The sequence below is a fragment of the Nycticebus coucang genome, chromosome 19 (assembly GCF_027406575.1).
Source record: "Nycticebus coucang isolate mNycCou1 chromosome 19, mNycCou1.pri, whole genome shotgun sequence".
In the NCBI taxonomy this organism is placed as follows: domain Eukaryota; kingdom Metazoa; phylum Chordata; class Mammalia; order Primates; family Lorisidae; genus Nycticebus; species Nycticebus coucang.
The window spans coordinates 61127983-61149169 of NC_069798.1; the positions used below are offsets into that span (position 1 = coordinate 61127983).

Genomic DNA, 21187 nt, shown 5'->3' on the forward strand with positions numbered 1-21187 from the left:
AAGCGAAAGATGTTACTAAGTCTATGCAAATGAGCAAGATCTGCATGCGTTTCATCTTAGAGGGATCTGTAACAAAGACGGGGCTGCTAAATCCATTGAAAACCATTTTCAGAAGCTGAAGTAATAATAATGATGAATCCCAAGCTACGCAGACACTGTGAACATACTATACTGTGGTATTCATTTTGTATCGTCTGATGGGACAGCAAGCAGATTAGTGACATACGGCTTAGAAACCATTTATTAGGTGGGTAATGTTTCAAACGACCTATGTATTTATGTTCTTAACATGACAGGTCACCAAGTCAGCAGGATTGTGTGACTAGCTACACAATTAATGAAATAATTTTAGCAAATTATGAATACAAACACAAATGTTGCTTTTTTTAAATGTCCAATTAGGTATTCAATCGACAGAAACACAGACTTGGAGAGATACTTCAACATCGATGCCAACAGTGGAGTCATCACAACTGCCAAATCTTTGGACCGAGAGACAAATGCTATTCACAATATCACAGTCCTTGCCATGGAGAGCCGTAAGTTGTGAGGTTTCAAACTGAATTAGGATGGGGGGCAGAAAAAGTGGAGAACGGGTTGTCATGAGGTTTATAAATTCAACTTAAATTATAATATTTGCTTATTGGAATTGAACAAAACTTATACATCACAAACTTCTAAGCTTTGCAATATGTTTACAGTCATTGGCTTTAAATGCTAATATTTACAAAAGTAATGAAAAGAGATGACTAAAACTACGGAGCCTGAATTATCTTCGGAATGCCTCTTGTTGGCTTTTGGTCACAATTCACATATTTATGCTGCTATGGAATTGGTGAAAAACTCACGATAAAAGAAATAATGGCAAATTGATCACCAACTAATACAGACACCCAGATTTGAATATTCTGATACTGAATTAATTTTAGTCCCTGCAAGAAAAGTGTTGAAAAGGATGCATAATGAGGTGTATATATGCATATTCTGTGTTTTAATGTGCATGCATATATAACACATGTGTTTATAATAGAAACTTATATTTATACAACTATGAGCTTAAGCGTCAAAGATATCAAAGTTTATGGCTTACTATTCATTCTTTCAGCAATATTCTTACCAGGGACTAAAAAATACTACATATATATGTATTCATATATATAGATACACATGTATGTGTATGCATTTGTGGGTACACAGATATTCACACAGATATATACCCATCAATATTTGGATCACACTATCTGTAGTTCCGTTTAAAGAATACAGCATTAGCGTCTGGATTTCATCTGGGCTGGGATGTTTTATCATTAGAATTGTGCTTTGGAAAGGTAAATATTTTTCATTGATTCTAATTGTTCCTAATATAAGTTTCCAGATTAAAATGGAAGCAGAATAGCAGCTCTTCTCTCAGAACAAATGATGAGACATGTTTCTTATTTATTAGAGAATCCGTCTCAAATAGGAAGAGGCTATGTGGCCATAACTATCCTTGACATTAATGACAATGCACCTGAATTTGCCATGGACTATGAGACCACTGTCTGTGAAAATGCCCAGCCAGGGCAGGTGAGAGTTTTCAGAACATCTTGCTTCAAGTTCCTGAATTTTTTTTTTTTTAAATCCAGTAGCAATTGCCTTTGAAATTCTTCCAGTTTTAAGATAAAATATAATCAGCATATTTCAGTAAAGCCAATACTTTGATGTGTACCATGAACTAATATTAAAGGAACTTTTAAATTTTGGTTTAATTAGAGTGATAAAAACTCCTCAGGAAGAAAAGGTAAACATTTGAAAAGCCCCGTTCATTGGCTAATGGCTTAGATTTCTTTAAGGAGAAATATTGCATATTCATCCGGCTGTTTCCCGCAGTACGCGGTGGGGTTTAAATGTCTTGAAGTTCTAGGAATTAAGTGTAATTCAATCTGAGTTTGGTTTCTTCATCCATTAGTTTGTTGTTTTGTGATGTTTACTGGGATGTCTAATCAATCAGTCCAGCTTATTTCTTAGGTTCACAAAAGTAAATTCAAACGTGAATTTTGAAAAGGGCAGGATCTGTTTTTCATAGCCCCTTTTTAGATTGAGTTCATATTAATACAGCCCTTCTTTGCCCCTCACTCATTCAGGAAAATGGTATTTATTTTGAGGTGCAAAATTGCTCTGCCTTGCCTCACAAAACATACCATAGCACCACAACAGGGTCTCATGTTTCTTCTTTATCCCCAGGTTATCCAGAAAATCAGTGCAGTTGACAGAGATGAACCGTCCAATGGGCACCAGTTTTACTTCAGCTTAACAACAGATGCGTCAAATAATCACAACTTTTCACTGAAAGATAACAAAGGTGAGGTGTTATTGTCACTGGTGGGGACAGCAGGTACAGACTCTCTAAACAAGTATTTTTCTCCCTCAGGAATGCTGATTATGGATTTTTTTTCTTAACAGCAAGAACATTAATTAAAGGGCAATGAGGCCCTCAACTAATTTTTATCTATGGATTTGCTGTCATGAAGGAAAAGCTGTTATTTAAATCATTTTAGGGCTAAAGCCAAATAGAAGGGAAAGTTAGATCTTTCTCTCTCATTTCAGACATTTGCTTCCTTATTTGCATAACAGGTTCATTATCCAAATAATCAAATATACTGAGTAGTTATCCAAATAATCAAATAGACTGAGTAGTTATCCAAATAATCAAATATACTGAGTAGCCTTGATTAATATTATCACTAAGTAGATACAACTTGAAACATTAGGAAAACAATTGCACTTTATACATTTTAACATAAATCAACTTTGACAATATTTTCAATGATAATATCCATTATTCTTTGTTTTTACATAAACATAAAAGTAATCCATGCAAATAACAAAATGATAATATAATTTTTGATGCTAAGAAATGTAAAATTAAAAAATAACAAAAAAACTCCCTCCCATGCCTAACCACATTCTTGCTTCCAAGGTAAACAGTCTTAGCAGTTTCCTAAGTTGTAGAAACATTTTTACAAATACCTATAAGTAAATTCTTGTTTTGCTTAATAATACATATTGAAAATTTAAAAAAAAATTTAAACTAGGAGAACCTGCTATTATCTAATTTTGAACATACACATTTCAAAGTGTTTTAATTCAAGATACTTATTTTAGCAGAACATTTGAAACTGATAAATTCTGTTTCAAATTTTCAAAGGGAAAATAGTACTGAGAGAGGATAGCCGAGAAGGGTGAAGTCTAGAAGAACAGGTCTTCTCAGGAGACCACAAGGATACACCTGCAGGTCCTCTCCACAGTGACTCAGCTCTTGGGAATTTGTAAACTTAACTTCCTGAAACTTGGAAATTTCCAAGTTCTGTGAAATCCTGTAGTTCTGTGGGGGCGGGAATAGCATCTCCCGCTTGATTCAAACTGGCCAATGAGAAGGGTACCTGTGGGGTGGAACTTTTTGAATGTCAATAAAAAGGGAAAGACCAAGGCAGTCGGGGAGCACGGCCATTTGGAATTCTTCTATGCCCTAAGCTCCTGGCTGGTGAATAAAGCCCTTCCTCTTATAAACGTGGTGTTTGGGTGCTCTTTCTCTCCCTGGGACCTTGTCTTCCTGCAACATTTTACCTCAACTATATGGAAAATGTAGGTTGTTTTTTTTTTAATTTAGATTTATTATATGTATTTGGATTCAGAGAAAATATATAGAAATAGATTTGCTAATCAAATACTGGCTTGTCTAAAAAGACTTGCTTTCAAAAGATGGATGGTATGAGGACTTTGGCCTGAGGCTGCCACATTCTTTAGTGCAGAAAGTCCATCGTGGGCCTCAAAAATTCAATCAGACAATACTATTCTTTCTTGATGTCATTCTCCGCTTAATGGAAAACTATCTTGTCCCTTTAGTAATATTCTTAGTAAAGCATCACAAGAATGGAGAAGCATGAATCCTATGTACTCAATTTTGATATGAGGACAATTAATGACAATTAAGGTTATGGGGGGGGAGCAGAAAGAGGGATGGAGGGAGGGGGTGGGGCCTTGGTGTGTGTCACACTTTGTGGGGGCAAGACATGATTGCAAGAGGGACTTTACCTAACAATTGCAATCAGTGTAACCTGGCTTATTGTACCCTCAATGAATCCCCAACAATAAAAAAAAAAAGGAAACATATTCTCTATGCGGCTAACCCCAGACTCTGACTTAACACACTTGGAAGGGACGACCTCATTACTTGCATTCATGCCACACAGATGAGGAGAGGGGAATGTGCCACCATCCCAAGGAGAATGTCAACAAAGCCCCCGTGTCACCATCCAATGCCACCAGCATCGCTGTGGAGCCCATACACGATACTGTCTGCATTTACAGACAGCCACACTGCCATGCAACGGAATTTTTGCCTATGTCCACCCCAGAGCTCCATCCCCTGTGCTTTGAAGGAAAACCTACAAACAGGGAAAAAGTCAGTCCTGCTGTCCTCCCTCTCAGAGGGCAAATCTGGAACGTTATATAGAGGATTTTTACCCTGTATGTTGGGCATTTCAACTTGTGTTCCTGAATTCATTGCACGAGTGTGTGTGCTGTTTTAATGGCAGTCAGTTTAGACTACCCATCAACTCTTTTGTAAAATTTTTGCATCAAAGCGTATACGTAGTTCATGCGAGTTGGTAGAAGGCAAAGGCATAGATCTCTGTGTTATTACGTGTATACGAACATACTCAAGACAGTATCTTTCAACAGTTCCCTGGTTAGCTTTACAGGGAGTCCCTTCTCAAATTCATACGTTTTAAGATAAACTATTTGTTTACATAAAACCTACCAGTTGGGATCTGAAAAATCAAACAGTTTTATCACTTTCTTATCTAGAATTGCATGTGATACATTTTTTGCCATCTGATGTGAGCTTGCTGTTTCGCACTGTTTGAGACAGAATACATTTCGGCTTGCTCTTTCATTACAGTATCGTTAATTCTTTCACAGTAACAGTGCATAAATATCTTTTTGACAGGGTGGGATGCGTACACATAAGTACACTGGGTGGAACTATGGTTGTGACTTCCCTCCTTCTCCGTTACATTTTCATTACTATCTATACATTTTAAGAATCCCATTAATTCTCTAATTGGTTATTTAAGACAGTTGAAAAAATTGCTAACAGGTCAAAAACTATTTCTGATATAAAACCCACAGTTACATAATATAGACCGATAACTTTTAGAAATTTTAAAATTACTGTAATTGTTTAGATGAAATCAGATGTTGAATATAAATGAAATAAAAACAACCCATCATTTTATCACTGACAAAATGTTCATCTATGTACGCAACAGCTGTAAATGCTAACATAGAATTTAACTATGTAATAATGCCTCTGCTGAATGTCCTCTTCTGTGCGCTCAGTTTAAATAAAGCTAAAGTAACTTAGTTGCCTTGCTTCTATATTAAGCCTGGAACTTAGTAAATTATTGAACATTTTATTTGTGCTATATGATGATGCTGCAAAAATATTTAAGCTGTTATTTTTTACCATCCTTTCTATAAGTATATGGTTTGAATATTTTATTTTTTTTATATCTTTCTTTTTAATTATTAGGGTAATTAAAACTACTATCTGTAGTTTTTCTGAAGTTGCACTTGATGCAAAAAGTGATGCATACACATTTTCATATTTGCTTTTACTTTATAATGACTTCTCTGGTTATTACTGTGTAGAATAACATAACATAATAACATAAATATCCTTAAAATGTACTACGTTGGGAATATGTCTCTCTGTCCAAAGGCACTCAGGGAATGGTTGAATAAAAACAAGACCCACAACTCCAGAGCTTTCCCAATTAAAGAATCAAAATAAACTGAGTGGGGAGAGGGGAGGATGGGGGGAGGGTAATTGGTGGGAACACAACTACAGTGCATTTTACAAGGGTACATGGGAAATTTACTAAGTGTAGGGTATACATGTTTTGTATGTATACCCTACACTTATTAACTGTTATATGTATACCCTACACTTATTAACTGTTATATGTATACCCTACACTTATTAACTGTTATATGTATACCCTACACTTATTAACTAAGTATTATATGTATACCCTACACTTAAAACTAAGTATTATATGTATACCCTACTACTTATTAACTAATTGTTATATGTATACTCTACACTTATTAACTATTATATGTATACCCTACACTTATTAACTAAGTGTTATATGTATACCTACACTTATTAACTAAGTGTTATATGTATACCCTACACTTATTAACTGTTATATGTATACCTTACACTTATTAACTAAGTGTTATATGTATACCCCACACTTATTAACTGTTATATGTATACCCCACACTTATTAACTGTTATATGTATACCCCACACTTATTAACTAAGTGTTATATGTATACCCTACACTTATTAACTAAGTGTTATATGTATACCCACACTTATTAACTAAGTGTTATATGTATACCCTACACTTATTAACTAAGTGTTATATGTATACCCACACTTATTAACTAAGTGTTATATGTATACCCCACACTTATTAACTAAGTGTTATATGTATACCCTACACTTATTAACTATTATATGTATACCCTACACTTATTAACTAAATGTAGGGTATACATGTCTTTATAGAATAAGTTTCCATAACAATAACTAAGAAAATGGGGTGAAGGCTATGTTAACCAGTTTGATGAAAATATTGCAAATGGTCTGTAAAACCAGCACATTGTACGCCATAATTGCGTTAATGTACACAGCTATGATTTAACAAAAAAATAGTAAAATAAAATGAAACGAAATAAAAATAAAGTGAGTGATCGAAATAGGTTTGGAGAGGCAGAGTCCATCAGGCCTCAGGTTGCGCTTTTGCTTCCTCTGTCCTAGACAACACAGCCTCAATCCTAACCAGGAGGAACGGCTTCAGGAGACAGGAGCAGTCGGTGTACTACCTGCCGCTGCTCATCGTGGACAGCGGGTCCCCCTCCCTCAGCAGCACCAACACCCTCACCATCCGCGTCTGTGACTGCGACGCCGAGGGCATCGCGCAGACCTGCAACGCCGAGGCCTACGTGCTGCCCGCGGGCCTCAGCACGGGCGCGCTCATCGCCATCCTCGCCTGCGTCCTGACCTTGCTGGGTAGGTGTTCGTCCCAGAGCTGGCCCCTGAGAGCCTTCAAAATAGTAACGGTTAATAGAGGCTTCCCTCGTTTCCTTCATGATTGTGTTAAGACATTCACACTCTATGCTTAATAGATTTGACATGCGTCCTTGCAATGTGCGCCATAGGTGAGGCTATATTACCTAGTTTGATGTAAGCATACCAAATGGTATTTAAAATCAGCACCTTGTAGCCTTTACATGCGTTAATGTACACATGATCTATGAATTTATGACTTAAAAAAAATAGTAACTGTGTCCTTACAGCTGTAGTGCCTGTTGGGAAAACGTGCAAATATTACACTGGATGGTGTTTTGCTCACCCAGTGACACTATTGTCAGTCACACGTTCCATTTGCATTTTAAAGTATAAATCAGAAAAAATATATTAAATTCATTTTCAAACAAATGTGCAGATAAATTCTTTATGCTTAAAATTGATGTTTTGCACTACACTTTTTAAATTTACCTTATCCCAGATGTTTGCTTTTGAATACTTCACAGAGGAAACCCACTAGACTAGCAATAACATTGTTATATTGTTTTGATAATGTGCTTATTTAATAAATTATGGCTTTATAGTCTACCTTTTTGAAAAAAGATTAAAGGTGGCTTTCTTAGATTCCTTTGCACGTTACAAGATTGCAATTCCAGCAATGCAAACGTTATAATTTGCTAAATACTAACATATTTAATTGTACTTTTTATGATTATTATTTGTTTAAATTTGATTTATAATTCATATTAGAACTAAAGTTGTTTAAAGAGATTATGTAGCATGCTTTTAAAAATTGAAAGGCATCCAACATGGGTATTAGGTAATGGGTTTATTCCCAAAGCACTATTTTCCTTTATAGAATAAGTTTCCATAACAAGGATAGCATGGTCTTAATATTTCACCTCAGACTACTATATTGTGTGTTTTCTTGGAGTCTAATAGAATTACTTAACCCATCTATAACATATTTTTATAAAATTAGCATTCCCACTGGTTGTCAGCATTTTATAATGTTTAAAAAGTAGATCTGTGGGGTTAAATAAACTTAGCTTTTATTTTTGCAATTAACAAACACTAGTTTTCAAGTAGGGGAATATTAACTCCTCTATCGATGGCTTCTTAATCCAAGAGGGCAAAACAATAATAATAAAAAAAACCTATATTCATAAGATTGCTGTAAGAATTAAATGAGAAAATTCATGTAAAGAATAGTACCTACCTTCTAGTAAAGAAATTAATTCATGTAATACATGCAAAGAAGAATGCCTGCCATATAGTGAGAATTTGATAAATTTTAAGTGTTGTTGATGAGGAAAAAAATATTCTAAGACCTCATAGGCAATACATTTTAAACAGTCTCATAAAAATGGAAATTATTCTCAAGTAAATCTAGAAGCAAATAATTAAACTGTTCTTTAAAATAGAACTTCACGTAGGTGCAGAAAATTTCAGAAATTCATGAGAAATGGTACGCAATCCTCAGTTAATGTCTGATTAGAATATAAGGGACTAGAATAAAGATTGAAAAGGGTAGAGCCGTTGCAAACATTTTATTGGTCTGCTGGATTCCAATATAGAATAATAGAGATGTAAACTGCATAGTTATTTTATAGTCACATAATAACCTACATCAGAATATTAAAAACTGCCCTTCATCTTCAAATCTTATTCCTTAGCTTGAAAGCACAGTTAGAAAAAATAACGAGAGTGTAGATAGATGGTGTGTGGGAGACTTTAAACTTCACCTGACCAGTTTATTACACACAACTTAGATGACACAGTACTTTCAAGGGATAAGATAAAACTGTGTTCCCCAGATCTTAATTATTCTCAATAGTGAATTTACTTTTGCTTTTTTAAAGTAGATAAAGATTGCTTCATTTTTAGTAAGTACTTTCACCTGTGATTTGGGGGTTTATTGCAACTTAGCTTTCTTGACAATTCTAATTAGTTAAAAATCATTAAGTAGCCATTACTGAAAGTTAACTGAAGTAGAGGGTTTTTTTAGGTTTCATTCTTGTACATACTATATATGACTGTGTGTGAGTGGGCATGTGTGTGTAAGTGTGTGTGTGTTTGAAACATTTTGTCAAATTAAGATAAGTATGACTACTCTTTCTGTTAAATTTGAGCACATTGCCTAAGTAGACAGCAGCTTTGGAATGTTTCTTCATGTCTAAGGATCAGGTCTGTATGCCTTATATTTTATTCATTTTGAAAAGTTGCTGCAAACCTCCAAAATTGTTAAGTCAATCCAGAGTATATTACACTGAAATACAGTTTGAAAGTAGATGCTTTAGCATTCAGCTTTTTCTTTTTTGTTGTTGTTGTTGAGACAGAATCTCTGAATCCCAGGGTTGAGCCGTGGCGTCATAGCTCACAGAAACTTCAAACTCTGGGTGTAAGCAGTTCTGTTCCTTAGCCCCCCCCCGCCCCCCCGGGTACCTGGGGCTACAGGTGCCCACCACAAAACCCAGTTAGTTTTCTATTTTTAGTTGAGACGAGAGTCTTGCTGTCTTGCTCAGGCTGGTCTCAAACTCCTGAGTTCAAGGAATCTATCTGCCTCGGCCTCCCAGAGCGCTGGGATTACAGGTGTGAGCCACACGCCCAGCTTGCAGCTTTCATTTCTGTAGTGACTACAACAAGAATCAATATTTTCAAATGCTAGCATTTTAGTTCTGAAGTGTGAACTCTCTGTCTTATCTCCTAAGTTTTTAGAAGGAAATAATCACGAATTTTATGCTCTTTTGGTTCCGTCATCACTGTTATCACCTCTGGATTTCACACAATAGGTGCTGAAGACGGTGAGTCCAGGTATTCCTGGGGTGCAGGTGGGGGACGCAGCCTGACACAGAACTTCATTTCTAGTGCACAGAAGACTCTTTCTTTACAACACCCCAAGAAGTAGTGTGAATCTTTTCTCCAAATATTAGGTCTCAGGATTTGTAACTCACACCTTTTTAGACAAATATTATTAGAAAAAAAACAAGGTGAGGAGGTAGGAATAGAGAACAAGAACTTGAGAATTAAGTTTAATTAAGGATGAAACTGTAGAAACACCTGGGCTGTAAAACTTTTAAAAAGTGTGCTAAGTTTGTGTTCCAGTGAGGTGACATGTTAAAGCTACTCATGACATGACAGAAAGGAATTCACCAAAGGTTCCCCCAGGGTTAATACTGGAAGGCATTCCAGAAATCAATTCTAATTCCAACTTCCACACTTTAGAGAGGGGGAAGTTGAGGTACAGTTAGCTTCAAGGATTTGCAGGAGTTCATATAACAGGTTAGTGGCTGTGATGGGATAAGCTAGGTCTGCTTATTTGGAATCACTGTTTTTGGATTAAACCACAAAGGAAACATGCCTTGCACATATAAAAATGGTTACTCCTGTGCAAGAGGGACTTTGCCTAACAATTGCAATCAGTGCAACCTGGCTTATTGTACCCTCAAGGAATCCCCAACAATTAAAAAAAAAAAAAAAAAAAAAGTTAAAAAAAAATTCAGATCATCATATTTCATGTTCTAAATTCAACTTAGGTGAAGTTGGATCTGCCCGACTTCGCCTCTGTCTGTACTCTTCAACTTCGTGAGTGGAATATTGTCTGATTTCTCTCTCATGCTCACTCTTGTTCATACCAGTCTCTCTATTTTATTTGTATCTGAATTCTCTAAATGAAATGGATGATTTACATAGTTGAACATGAGATTCCCTTTGTTTATACTGAGTACAACTTGAATAAGAGACTTATTGCTGTATTTAGATTATGATCACCAGATAGGTGCTTTAGTTATTTATCATGCAGAAAAATTATGTCAATACTGGCAAGATGGCTTCGTATTCTAAAATTTGAATAAAAATGATGGCCCATGACTGACATGCATTTTTAACCATAGTTAAATTCATATATGTTGACAGATAGTTATTTGTCCACAAGGGTAAAAGCACTTATTAAATAGAAAGAAATTCTATGAACGACCAACACTTTAAATATTACATCAGTGGATTTAAAAAAAATAAAGAGAATTTCAATTTTGTCTTAAAATATGGCTTCAATATTAAATAGTATACATCTATTGTGAGGATACTACAGCTGGATTTTTTCTTTTCTCTACACAAAGAGACTGTCTTCTGTGTGCTAAAGCTGCCGCTGAATTTACTATATTAAGTTTTGGGTTTTTCCTGCTTGGACTTTGAGGTCCAAGTAAGGAAGTCCTGCAGCATTCCTTCCGGCTCCTGGGTCTTCTGACACAGTTGGGATTAGTTAGACTGGTTCAGCTTCGTACACTCAGGTTTGACAAGGTGTTTGTAGAGACTCGCTGATCACTGCGTGGGATTCAGCCCTTCCAGTGTGTCTGGGATGGTCAGCAGCTTGATGTTTGGCTGCTGTGTAGCTCTTTCTCTTTTCTCCCTGATCAAGTGCATCTTTTAGTGCTGAGGACTATATCCTTGGTTTCCTCTTACTGTGGCTGCTCATGAGTTTGTTCCACAGGAAAATACTTCCTTAGTTTTGTAAGTGACACTGACACACACACAAGGGTGCCCATAAAGTTCATGTGGTTTTTTTATAAACTTTATGGACTCCCTGTATATATATGTGTATATATATATATATACACACACACACACATATATAAATAATTGCTAAGAAAAGAAATGTCAGCTCCATGTAAAAAATAGATTCCCATCATAATCTATAATAATAGAACATAATTGACGTAGCAGGGCTGGCGATGATAATGGGCAGGCTACAGTTGGCTAATTTATGGTAGCACATATGTTCCTCTTTGAAACAAGCATGAGCACAATAAAAACTAAATTACATTTCACAGGCTCAGACTATGCGCTAGACATTAGCTTAAGTGCTTTATAAGCATTATCTAATTTAATTCTCATAACAAATTTCCGAAGCAATTATTATTATGCACTTTTTTATATACAAAAACTACAGCTCAAAGGAAAGACGCACAACTTTCTAAGGTGATTGAGTGTCAGAGTTAGAACCCAAATACAGGCAAGACTGCCTTCTGAATGGTCTTTAAAAGGTGTGTGTCTGTGGCTCAAAGGAGTAGGGCGCCAGCCCCATATACCGGAGGTGGCAGGTTCAAACCCAGCCCCCGCTAAAAAAAAAAAAAAAAAGGTGTTTTCCCATGTGTATTTTCCAATATGGAAGACGCGTGTGTTCCTGGGAAATGCCTAAGGTCTGTGGGTATCACAGCCTGGTCACTGCCCAATTAGAGGAAGCAGTATCTTTGATCTGTCTCACACAGCAGCTTTATCATTTTACGTCTAACATATAGTATCTTCCAATTACTTTTAGCCTGGAGAGAAACACATTTAGAATTGCGTATGTTAATTGCCTTTGTGCATAAGACATTTAGAAAAGTTCTAAATACTTAAGAAAGTTTTTCTCTTTCTTGACTGTGAGTGACTAAAGTGAGATCTTTTTCTAACTGCCACATTTAAAGTAAAAGGATTTTGTGATACTTGTTTTGGGAAAGGATAAGATCCATTTGTGTTGCAAAACTTTTCTCTGTCTTGTAACACAGAAAGAATAATCTCGCTTAATAGCCAAGTCTTTGGTTTCTTTTTCTACTGAAGAGCTAAAAATAGAACTCTCGACAGAAATATCAAATCCTGAACAATTTTCCTACATTCCTGCTTCTTCTCCTGATTCAATTTCTACCTACAGGTTTTTCTGAGTGGAACCAGTCATCCTTCCTTTTTCTCTTTCCCATTCCCCGTCATCAAGTCCCTAAGTACTTTTTTTGTTTTTCTTTTTTTGATGTAGAGTCTTTTTCTGACCTCCAGGTTAGAGGGCAGTGGTCTCTTCAAAGCTAAATTTAACCTTCAACTGCCAGGTTCAAGCGATTTTCCTGTCTCAGCCTCCCTAGTAGCTGGGACTAGAGATTTGTACCACTGTGCCTGCCTGATTATTCTGGGGGTTTTTTTTTGCAGAGATTAAATCTTGCTCAGACTAGTCTCGAACTCTTGGCTTCAAACAATCATCCTGCCTCAGCCCTAAGTGCTTTCATTTTTACACTTGTTCTTCTTGAATCAATCCATTTATCTGCCTGGCATTGGACCTGATTTTGTCCAGGGTCCATCTTTTCCCCCATCAATTATAGCAGCTGTCTCATTCTCTATCAAATTCAACCCATCAGGACTACAAGGTAAGTACTATGTGCTAGATAATAATACTTTCTTATTCTCTTAAAGTATTTTCATGACTCCTCATCCTCTAAAGACTAAAATCACCGTCAGGCCATCAGCAGGCTGCTCCCTCCCTTTCAACCTTATTTCTCTTATCTACCCTGGTGGACTTCAGCCCCATCCCTTAAATGGCTTTTTGCCAGACTCACTCCGCTTTCTCCTACTTTTTCCAGCCTGCCTTGCTCCTTCTGCCAGGAATACCTTGCCCAAGAAGGGGAGTGGGACCCACAAGGGTTTACTTGTGTGCGAGACTCTGTTTCCGTGGCATCTGCCCAGGTTGGGCCCTGTCCCCAGGAGCTGTAGCCCCTTGTATCTGAGACCACCCATTCTGGCTGACGAGCCTGCCGCACTCGGTCATCTCTGGTCTGTCTGCCCCACCGACTCCTGCTTTAGGAGCGGAGCCTGAGCGTTGTTATCTCACCATTACATCGGGGGCACATGTGAACATGCTGGTCTGAGTCACACGCGGCCTCCTAGTCATGCATGCTGAATGACACACAAGTGATTTTAATGGACTCATTTGTGGAAAAGGATATGATATGTGATTTTTGTCTTTCTACTTTGCACACAGGAGTATCTCCCCTGGACTCTTATTTCTTCCATTTCCCAAGATCCATTTTTAAGACTTTTTTTCCTGAGTTTCAACTATCTCTTTAACTTCTAGATGTATATAAGGGCTCAAGAAAAAAATCACAATACATTACTAGAGTGGAGAGAGAAAATATTAATAGGAGAGACGTAGAGGATACTTTGTTGTAAGTTTAAAATTCTCTATAAATGTTTTCACTGCTATCTAATTTATCACAATCACTCACTTGGATTATATCAATTACAAATCTTTATCCTTTGTCAAAGTAGGTAGCAGAGCGGGCACATGAGAGCAAGTTACAATTTTGACTTTTTGTTCCTGGGCATCAGCATGACTCTCTGATACCACAGATACACACAAAATGACAGGTCGATATGTAACCACCCTTTAGATCTTTGCTTAGATGTCACTTTGGTAACAATTTTTTTTTTCTGATCCAAACCAGACTGTGCTGGTCCTTCTGTATTTTTCCTATCATTTTGCTTTTTAAAACATAAATTATTTTACTTCTTTGCTTGAAACATTTCAGCAGCATCAAATGTACTTACATAAAATCCAAATGTGCCTGGCAGCCCACAAAGCCAAGCATGCTCGGCCCCCTGCCCGCCTCTCTGAGGTATCAGGGGTCTGGGCCTTCACTCACCCTGTAGGAAGAGCCACAGACCCTTTCTTCCCATTCTTGCCACCCTTTTCCTACAACCTTCTCCCTGTATTCTCTTGCCAGTCAGGCTTAGATTATCTTTTCTGTCCCAGGTCCAGTGTCACCTCCCCAGGAGGACATCCTCACCACCATGATTAAATCAGGTCCTTTTAAATCCATTATTTTGCATGATATTGTTTCTTTGTTTTGTAGTACTGAGCACAATTTGTAAATGCACATACAATGATGTGCTTAGCCCCTGGAGAGCAGTGATCATTATTGCTCTCTCCCCTTCTCTTCTAAACCTGTATACGCTTAGGGCTGAGCATAGGGCACATATGGACAAAATATTTTTAATGAATGAATGAATGTTATTTATCACAGTCTACTACAAAATTTTCCACCTCTCCCACATATTTTAATCACCTCAAGAATTGGTGCAGTACCGTTAGCATTCATTCTTCCATCCAGCAGACAGAATAGATACCAAATAAGTTGATCAAATGAACATGAGGTCCTCATAATCACAAGTGAGGGCACGACAAAGATGACATTTACGCGTGTAAACCAGCTCCATAACTCAGATTTCAGCAAGACCCAAAGGAATTGGACCTGAATTGTATAAAGAATTTTTGTAAAGATTCACAATACGTGACTTGAACACAAAGGGAAAATTCTGACTATGTGTAGCAGTATTTAAGCCCCTTATAGATATAAATACACGTAAGAGTCATAAAGTTATTACAAGGTCATTCCTAAGAGGTAAAAAACTATGATTATCTTCATTTCGGAGAACGGAAAACTGAGGCGAGGGGAGGCAGAAAATCTCTTCTGTGTCCACATGTCCAGTTAATACCACAACAGGGCTTCAAAGCAAATGGGGGCCTTACATAGGCAGGGGCGGTGGGCTTAAGGAGGGTATTTGAAGCACTTTCTGTGCATCACAATACATAACGACTGGTTTATTTGAATCTTGGATGAGCAGATGTTGAAGACAAAGAGGAGGGAAGAACTTGGGGTCCTGCGCGGGCCCAACTCAGTGTGCAGACCTCCGATTCTTACCTCACATTTCATCTTCAGTTCACATGCACAGCCATTTGGTACACGCTCTACTTTGCTTGTTATCTACGAGTGTCTTTGCCTTTCCTTCTTTAAAGGAAAACACAATATGTTCATGTGTTATGTTTGTGGAATTTTGAATTAATGTTCTTGGTAGCCCAGAAAATAATAAAACCTGCTCCATTGCACACCTGCAAGTGCCTGAAATTCAGCTAATGCCACTTAATTATTCCCCAAACTCCTTATCTCTTTAATACACCTTGTGAAAACTGAAATTGGTAAATATTATCATCTATAGGTAGGCTCAGTTAGCTAAAGTTACTTGTTCCATGATCATACAGCTATCATGTGGAAAGGTTCAACAAGGCTTTCATGACACCATAGTTGAAGCTCTTTCTGTCACAGAATTCTGGAATGTACCTTGAAATCTATGTGGCTTTGGAGTGTCTAATTCTCCATAGACTCTAAGAAGGGACAATTCACTAAATGGGAAAGGATAGTGAGCATCAGACTACTAATGGGAAAAGGACGAGAAGCAAGCAATAAGTTTTGAACTATATATCTGTCATTTTGGTAAAGCTGCTTGAAAGCATTCAAATTTAGTAAATAGGAGCAAGAGAGAATAGGTCCATATGCAATGCAATTCCGGAAGGTGGCCATAAAAGCTCAGAAATGTATCTCCATTTCTAAAGGGTAGGCCATCTACAAAGAAGAAAGCATAGAAGATGAACAATAGGCCAGGGTCAAATAAGAATAGAAAGGAAGGTGCCACAAAAGCAATTGTTTTTGCAACTATTTCCAGCGATTTCCAGTGCAGTGGTTTTCATCACTCACATTCCTTTTCCTGATGGTAAAGCAGATGGTAGACAAGTACTTCAGAAGGCATATACTTTCTTATTAAAGATTAATTCACCTTATTCTTTTTTTTTTAAGTATTTTTTGTTTTTTGAAAGTAAACAAATGGAGAATGGAGTAAGCCTCACCCCTTGTTATGCTATTTAATTATACGGACTTACATTATATCTTTCTTGGTTGTTTATTTTTATTTTGATATGTACTTTTACTGCCAAAGTGAAGACTTTACATATATTTAAAACGCTTTACATATATTTTAACCCCCCTTTTAAAATTGTGACAAGAATAACGCACCCCCATACAATAATCCACGTCATGGATATATAGGGCTGTTTAGATCCCCAAAACCTTAATGCAATAAAATTGTTAAATGGTATTTTATTTATAGACAAATAATCATAATTCATTATTTATATGTTTTTTAATTCTAAAATTTGGGAACATTTTTCTTTTAAATCTCTCTAAACATAATTGGAAGGGGCCGTAAAATGTATTGTGTTCTGTATTCAGGGAGCATTCAATCACTTGGACGCCAGAGCAGTTTCTCTATCAGCATATATGTAGGAAAAATACACAGAACATGCTGTTTGTTATAGCCCAAAGAATAGCCAGTGTAATTGGTCTCCTGTGCCTTCCCACGGGACCACATGCTTTAAGATTTAATGATCAGTTTTGATTTATCAAGAAAATACCTGACATTACAGGTTTATTTCTTAAATCTATCTTTGGCTGATGCTGAAATCTCACAACCTGTGTTCGGTCTCCAGGTGTATAATAGATGAAGACCAAGTTCAGTATTTTATACATGAAAGTGGGATTCAATTTGTTACAGAGAAGCTTCTAATCTTCCTAAATGGCCTGACATGCTGGATTTCATTTAACAGTTGAGTTTCACAGACAAGGACGAGGCATTTCTTCAGAGAGCCAGCCCAAATGCCCTAATCCGTTTCCTTCTGAAATTGAGGTTGTTAAATTAGACACAAAACATTTACGAATGTTACCTCCTCTTTCCAGCAATTAAGGAGTTCAAACACAATCCCTTCGTGTGCCATGGCTTTGAAATAATTGTATTTATTCTGAACTGGCCCTGCCATTTGTTCCATCAAACGCTTTAGAGGTTGTGTTAAACAGGAACACATCCATGCCGATCAAGTGTGGAAAAGGGTTTCTTGATGTATAAAAGTGTCCTATTTTAAAGCCGTTTTAGCAATGTTAGCACATCGACTGCCAAGGCCCATGTAAGCGGGAGGTCAATTCATTTCTCTCGAAAGGGAAGAAGATCTCTGTGTCAACCTGCCGGGCCTGGACTGGCCTGCTGGGCGCGGCAGGTGCATTCACTAACCTCTCCCCTGCTGTCTCTTTGCTGCAGTGCTGATCCTGCTCATCGTCACTATGAGAAGGCGGAAAAAAGAGCCCCTCATCTTCGATGAAGAGCGAGATATCAGAGAAAACATCGTCAGATACGACGACGAGGGTGGCGGCGAGGAAGACACGGAGGCCTTCGACATGGCCGCGCTCAGGAACCTGAACGTGATCCGCGACAGCAAGGCCCGCAGGGACGTGACGCCGGAGATCCAGTTCCTCGGCCGGCCGGGTTTTAAAAGCATCCCCGACAACGTCATTTTCAGGGAGTTCATCTGGGAGCGGCTGAAGGAGGCCGACGTGGACCCCGGGGCGCCCCCGTACGACTCCCTGCAGACCTACGCCTTCGAGGGGACCGGCTCGGTGGCCGAGTCGCTCAGCTCCCTCGAGTCCCTCAGCTCCAACTCAGATCAGAACTACGACTACCTGAGCGACTGGGGACCCCGCTTCAAACGGCTGGCAGACATGTACGGGACCGGCCAGGAGAGTTTGTACTCATAGCCTAGGAACCTTCACTGCAAAGGCACTGGAGAGAAAAGTAACCCCCCCCCCCAAAAAAAAAAAAAAAAAAGAACAAATGAAAACCATCACTTCTATACAGAAAGCAAGAACTCCACTTGCTGGAGAAAAAGGGTTGTAAATATTTCGCCGTTTTTACCTGCTCTTGGTTTTGACTTGGTGAAGCATATCTTCATGAGACTTAGCCAAGGGACTGACCACAGACTCTGAGCATTGGAAGGTTTTTTTTTAAGAAAAAGAAATGCTTAGTGGTTTGTGAATAGATAGCAACTCTCCTATACCTGCAAAGGCACCCACCGTCTCTGAGTCAGTCGCCCCTGTGTTGTCAGTGAGTGGAGGACACCCAGCACAGACTTTCGTGGTACTGTCAGTGAGAGGACTAAAACTCAATGGGCTATTGAAAAATCCTAGAACTTCAGCTTATATCAACTTAGGACACATTTAATTTACAGCAGTGCTTTTTGAGCTTGCTATATCATAGAATCCGGCAGCATTTTATTGCTGTTGGTTAGCAAAAGTATTGTATTGAGCAATATACAAATTCTAGGAAATTTCACCCTAAATGAAAACCCCTCAACAAAAGCCAGTAAAATTTGGCTAACGGCAACATAAATCATGGCTTATCCAATAAATGATTAACTGTTCCAAATGAGAAAAAGGTACATTATTTTGCAATAGTGTTGAGATGCTCTTGTAGGTATGACTAAAAAGAAAAAGTTGCTGTCTATTCGTTGATCTTTATTATCTCTTCTGATTCGTACAGGAGAATATCTTCTTTTTTTTTTTTATTTGACACATGGTGTTATATTTATTTTGGAGCTCCAATCTCCACTAAGTTCAGGTCCATCTTACTGCCTCACAGTACTAAACTCATCAGAACATGCTGATTTTTCTTCCGGCCTGAGCTACATGGAGGAAATGAAGCATGAAAATGAAGAAATAATAGTAAAGCAATTGAGCCCTGTTACAGTTCACGTCTCAGAGAGGAGCATAGCTACAGGGACATAAAAATTGTTCTTCTGAGCCCAACATAGGAATAAAATATTTGTATTTTAGAAAGACTTCAGAAAGAATTGAGATTTTCTTTGATGCAAGATTTATTTTTCAAGGTCATGAATTCTATATGCTCCAAAGACTTTCAAGAATCTGTTCCTCGGCCTTTTCTTTTTCTGTAAACATATTGAGTAAAAGATTTAATTTTTTTTATATCTTAAACAATATGATGTAATAAAGTTCAAAACCCCTCTTTAAATTCGGATGCAAACATGTTCCTCGAGAATTAACAATCGATGTATAATTTCAATGGCAAGTAACCATGTGTTTAAGATTGAGATGAGCTTCTTAGAGTAAGACTTTCATGACCAAAATAATATTTCTATCTATTAATTTTTCCTAGACAAAGAATAGTTTAACGCGCATATATTCAAGTAAGAATGGATTTATACTTTCCATTTTTTCTCCTCTTGAAAATGATTCATTGTTGGGTTCCTAATAAATTTACAGATAGTGAACACTGTGTAGAAATTTGTGTTCTAAAAGTACTTCTTTCTGAAAGGCAGATGCTGGAACAGTAATATGTTGATTACACAAGGAGAAATCATGTAGGAGTCTGTAAACTTGCAGCCCAACTTTAGAAATGAAGTATATAAAAGTGGCCTTCAGCTTCATAAAAATAAATAATTCAATAAATTTGATTATCTACAAACAGTTCTTTAATTTGAATAAAGTTTTCAAGACATTGTTTTGTGACTAAGTCCATATGCTTCCTGCTGTATTAATATGGATACATAAAAACCCAATTTTATAACAGAGTAAAAGATACTGTTCATGACTTTTAGCCACACATACAAGGTTTTCTAATAAAAGAAAAAATAGTACAGTTACCCAATTCAATAAAACCAGAGTGCGATGCAGAAATTTTATAGATGTTAAATCAGCAAGGTGCTGAGAAAACAGTTTGAAATAATCCCTCGTTGTCTGCAAGAAGATAAAATAGTTTAGTACATTTGGATTATGTTGTCAAAACTGCTGATCGTTGCACATATCATGAAAAGAAGGCTTGGATATATTTTTTAAAAAGAAATATTTCCTAATTCACCTTGCTTTTTCTCCTTTTAAAATGTATATACTTTCTCTTTGAATTTTTTCCCCATATTTGCCAATAATAGATTAGGAAATAAAAGGTCCAGATTTAAATAATGATTTAAAATACTTTCATAAACCCAATGATTTCTGTGTGGAAGATTATATCAATATAGCATGAAACTAGATTTAGTGGTATTTTAAAAAATCTTTTAAGATGGTCAGAGATCTTAGACGAGTGTTTTTAATATAGGTAGAATTTATACAAAGCACACTTCAGCTTCATTGTAATGATGGTGAATTTGTTGTTGTCTATTTTAGTTTTCTTTTCTTTCTCCTAAAATCTCATGTTATGTTTGAGTATCTGAGAAAATGCTTAAGAGCGAAACTTTGTTTTGAACACAGAAACTGAAATGGCTGATTGATAAAATTAGTCTTAAAGCTAGTTAAGAGATTTTCTAAAAGCCATTGAAATAAATATTTATCATCTGTTTGGTTAAGGCCATTGTTGTGCTGGGACCAGCTGGAACCAGCTCCCCAGACCCAGCCGTGTCCATTCCTTCCCAACTTCCTATATAGTGACCCCATTCTGGTGGGTTGTTGTCAGCCACTGTGGGAATATGTAGACCTCCAGATTAAGTTAAGCAGCAAATAATACCCCTTTTTTTCTGGAGAGAAAGTTATTAAATGGTTACTAGCACCCTGTTGCTTAAATTACCTGGTA

General features: G+C 37.2%; 1 protein-coding gene across 2 annotated transcripts in view; it reads left to right on the forward strand.

The window, feature by feature from the left end:
- CDH7 (cadherin 7) overlaps positions 1-20037 on the forward strand; it is a 127221-nt gene extending 107184 nt beyond the window's left edge. For both annotated transcript variants that reach the window (XM_053571914.1, XM_053571915.1), the window contains exons 8-12: positions 403-539; positions 1445-1566; positions 2224-2341; positions 6878-7129; positions 17870-20037. In XM_053571914.1, coding sequence (XP_053427889.1) covers positions 403-539; positions 1445-1566; positions 2224-2341; positions 6878-7129; positions 17870-18363 — 1123 coding nt within the window. In that variant the 3' untranslated portion in view covers positions 18364-20037. The remainder of the gene's footprint in view (positions 1-402; positions 540-1444; positions 1567-2223; positions 2342-6877; positions 7130-17869) is intronic.
- Positions 20038-21187: the final 1150 nt, after the last annotated feature.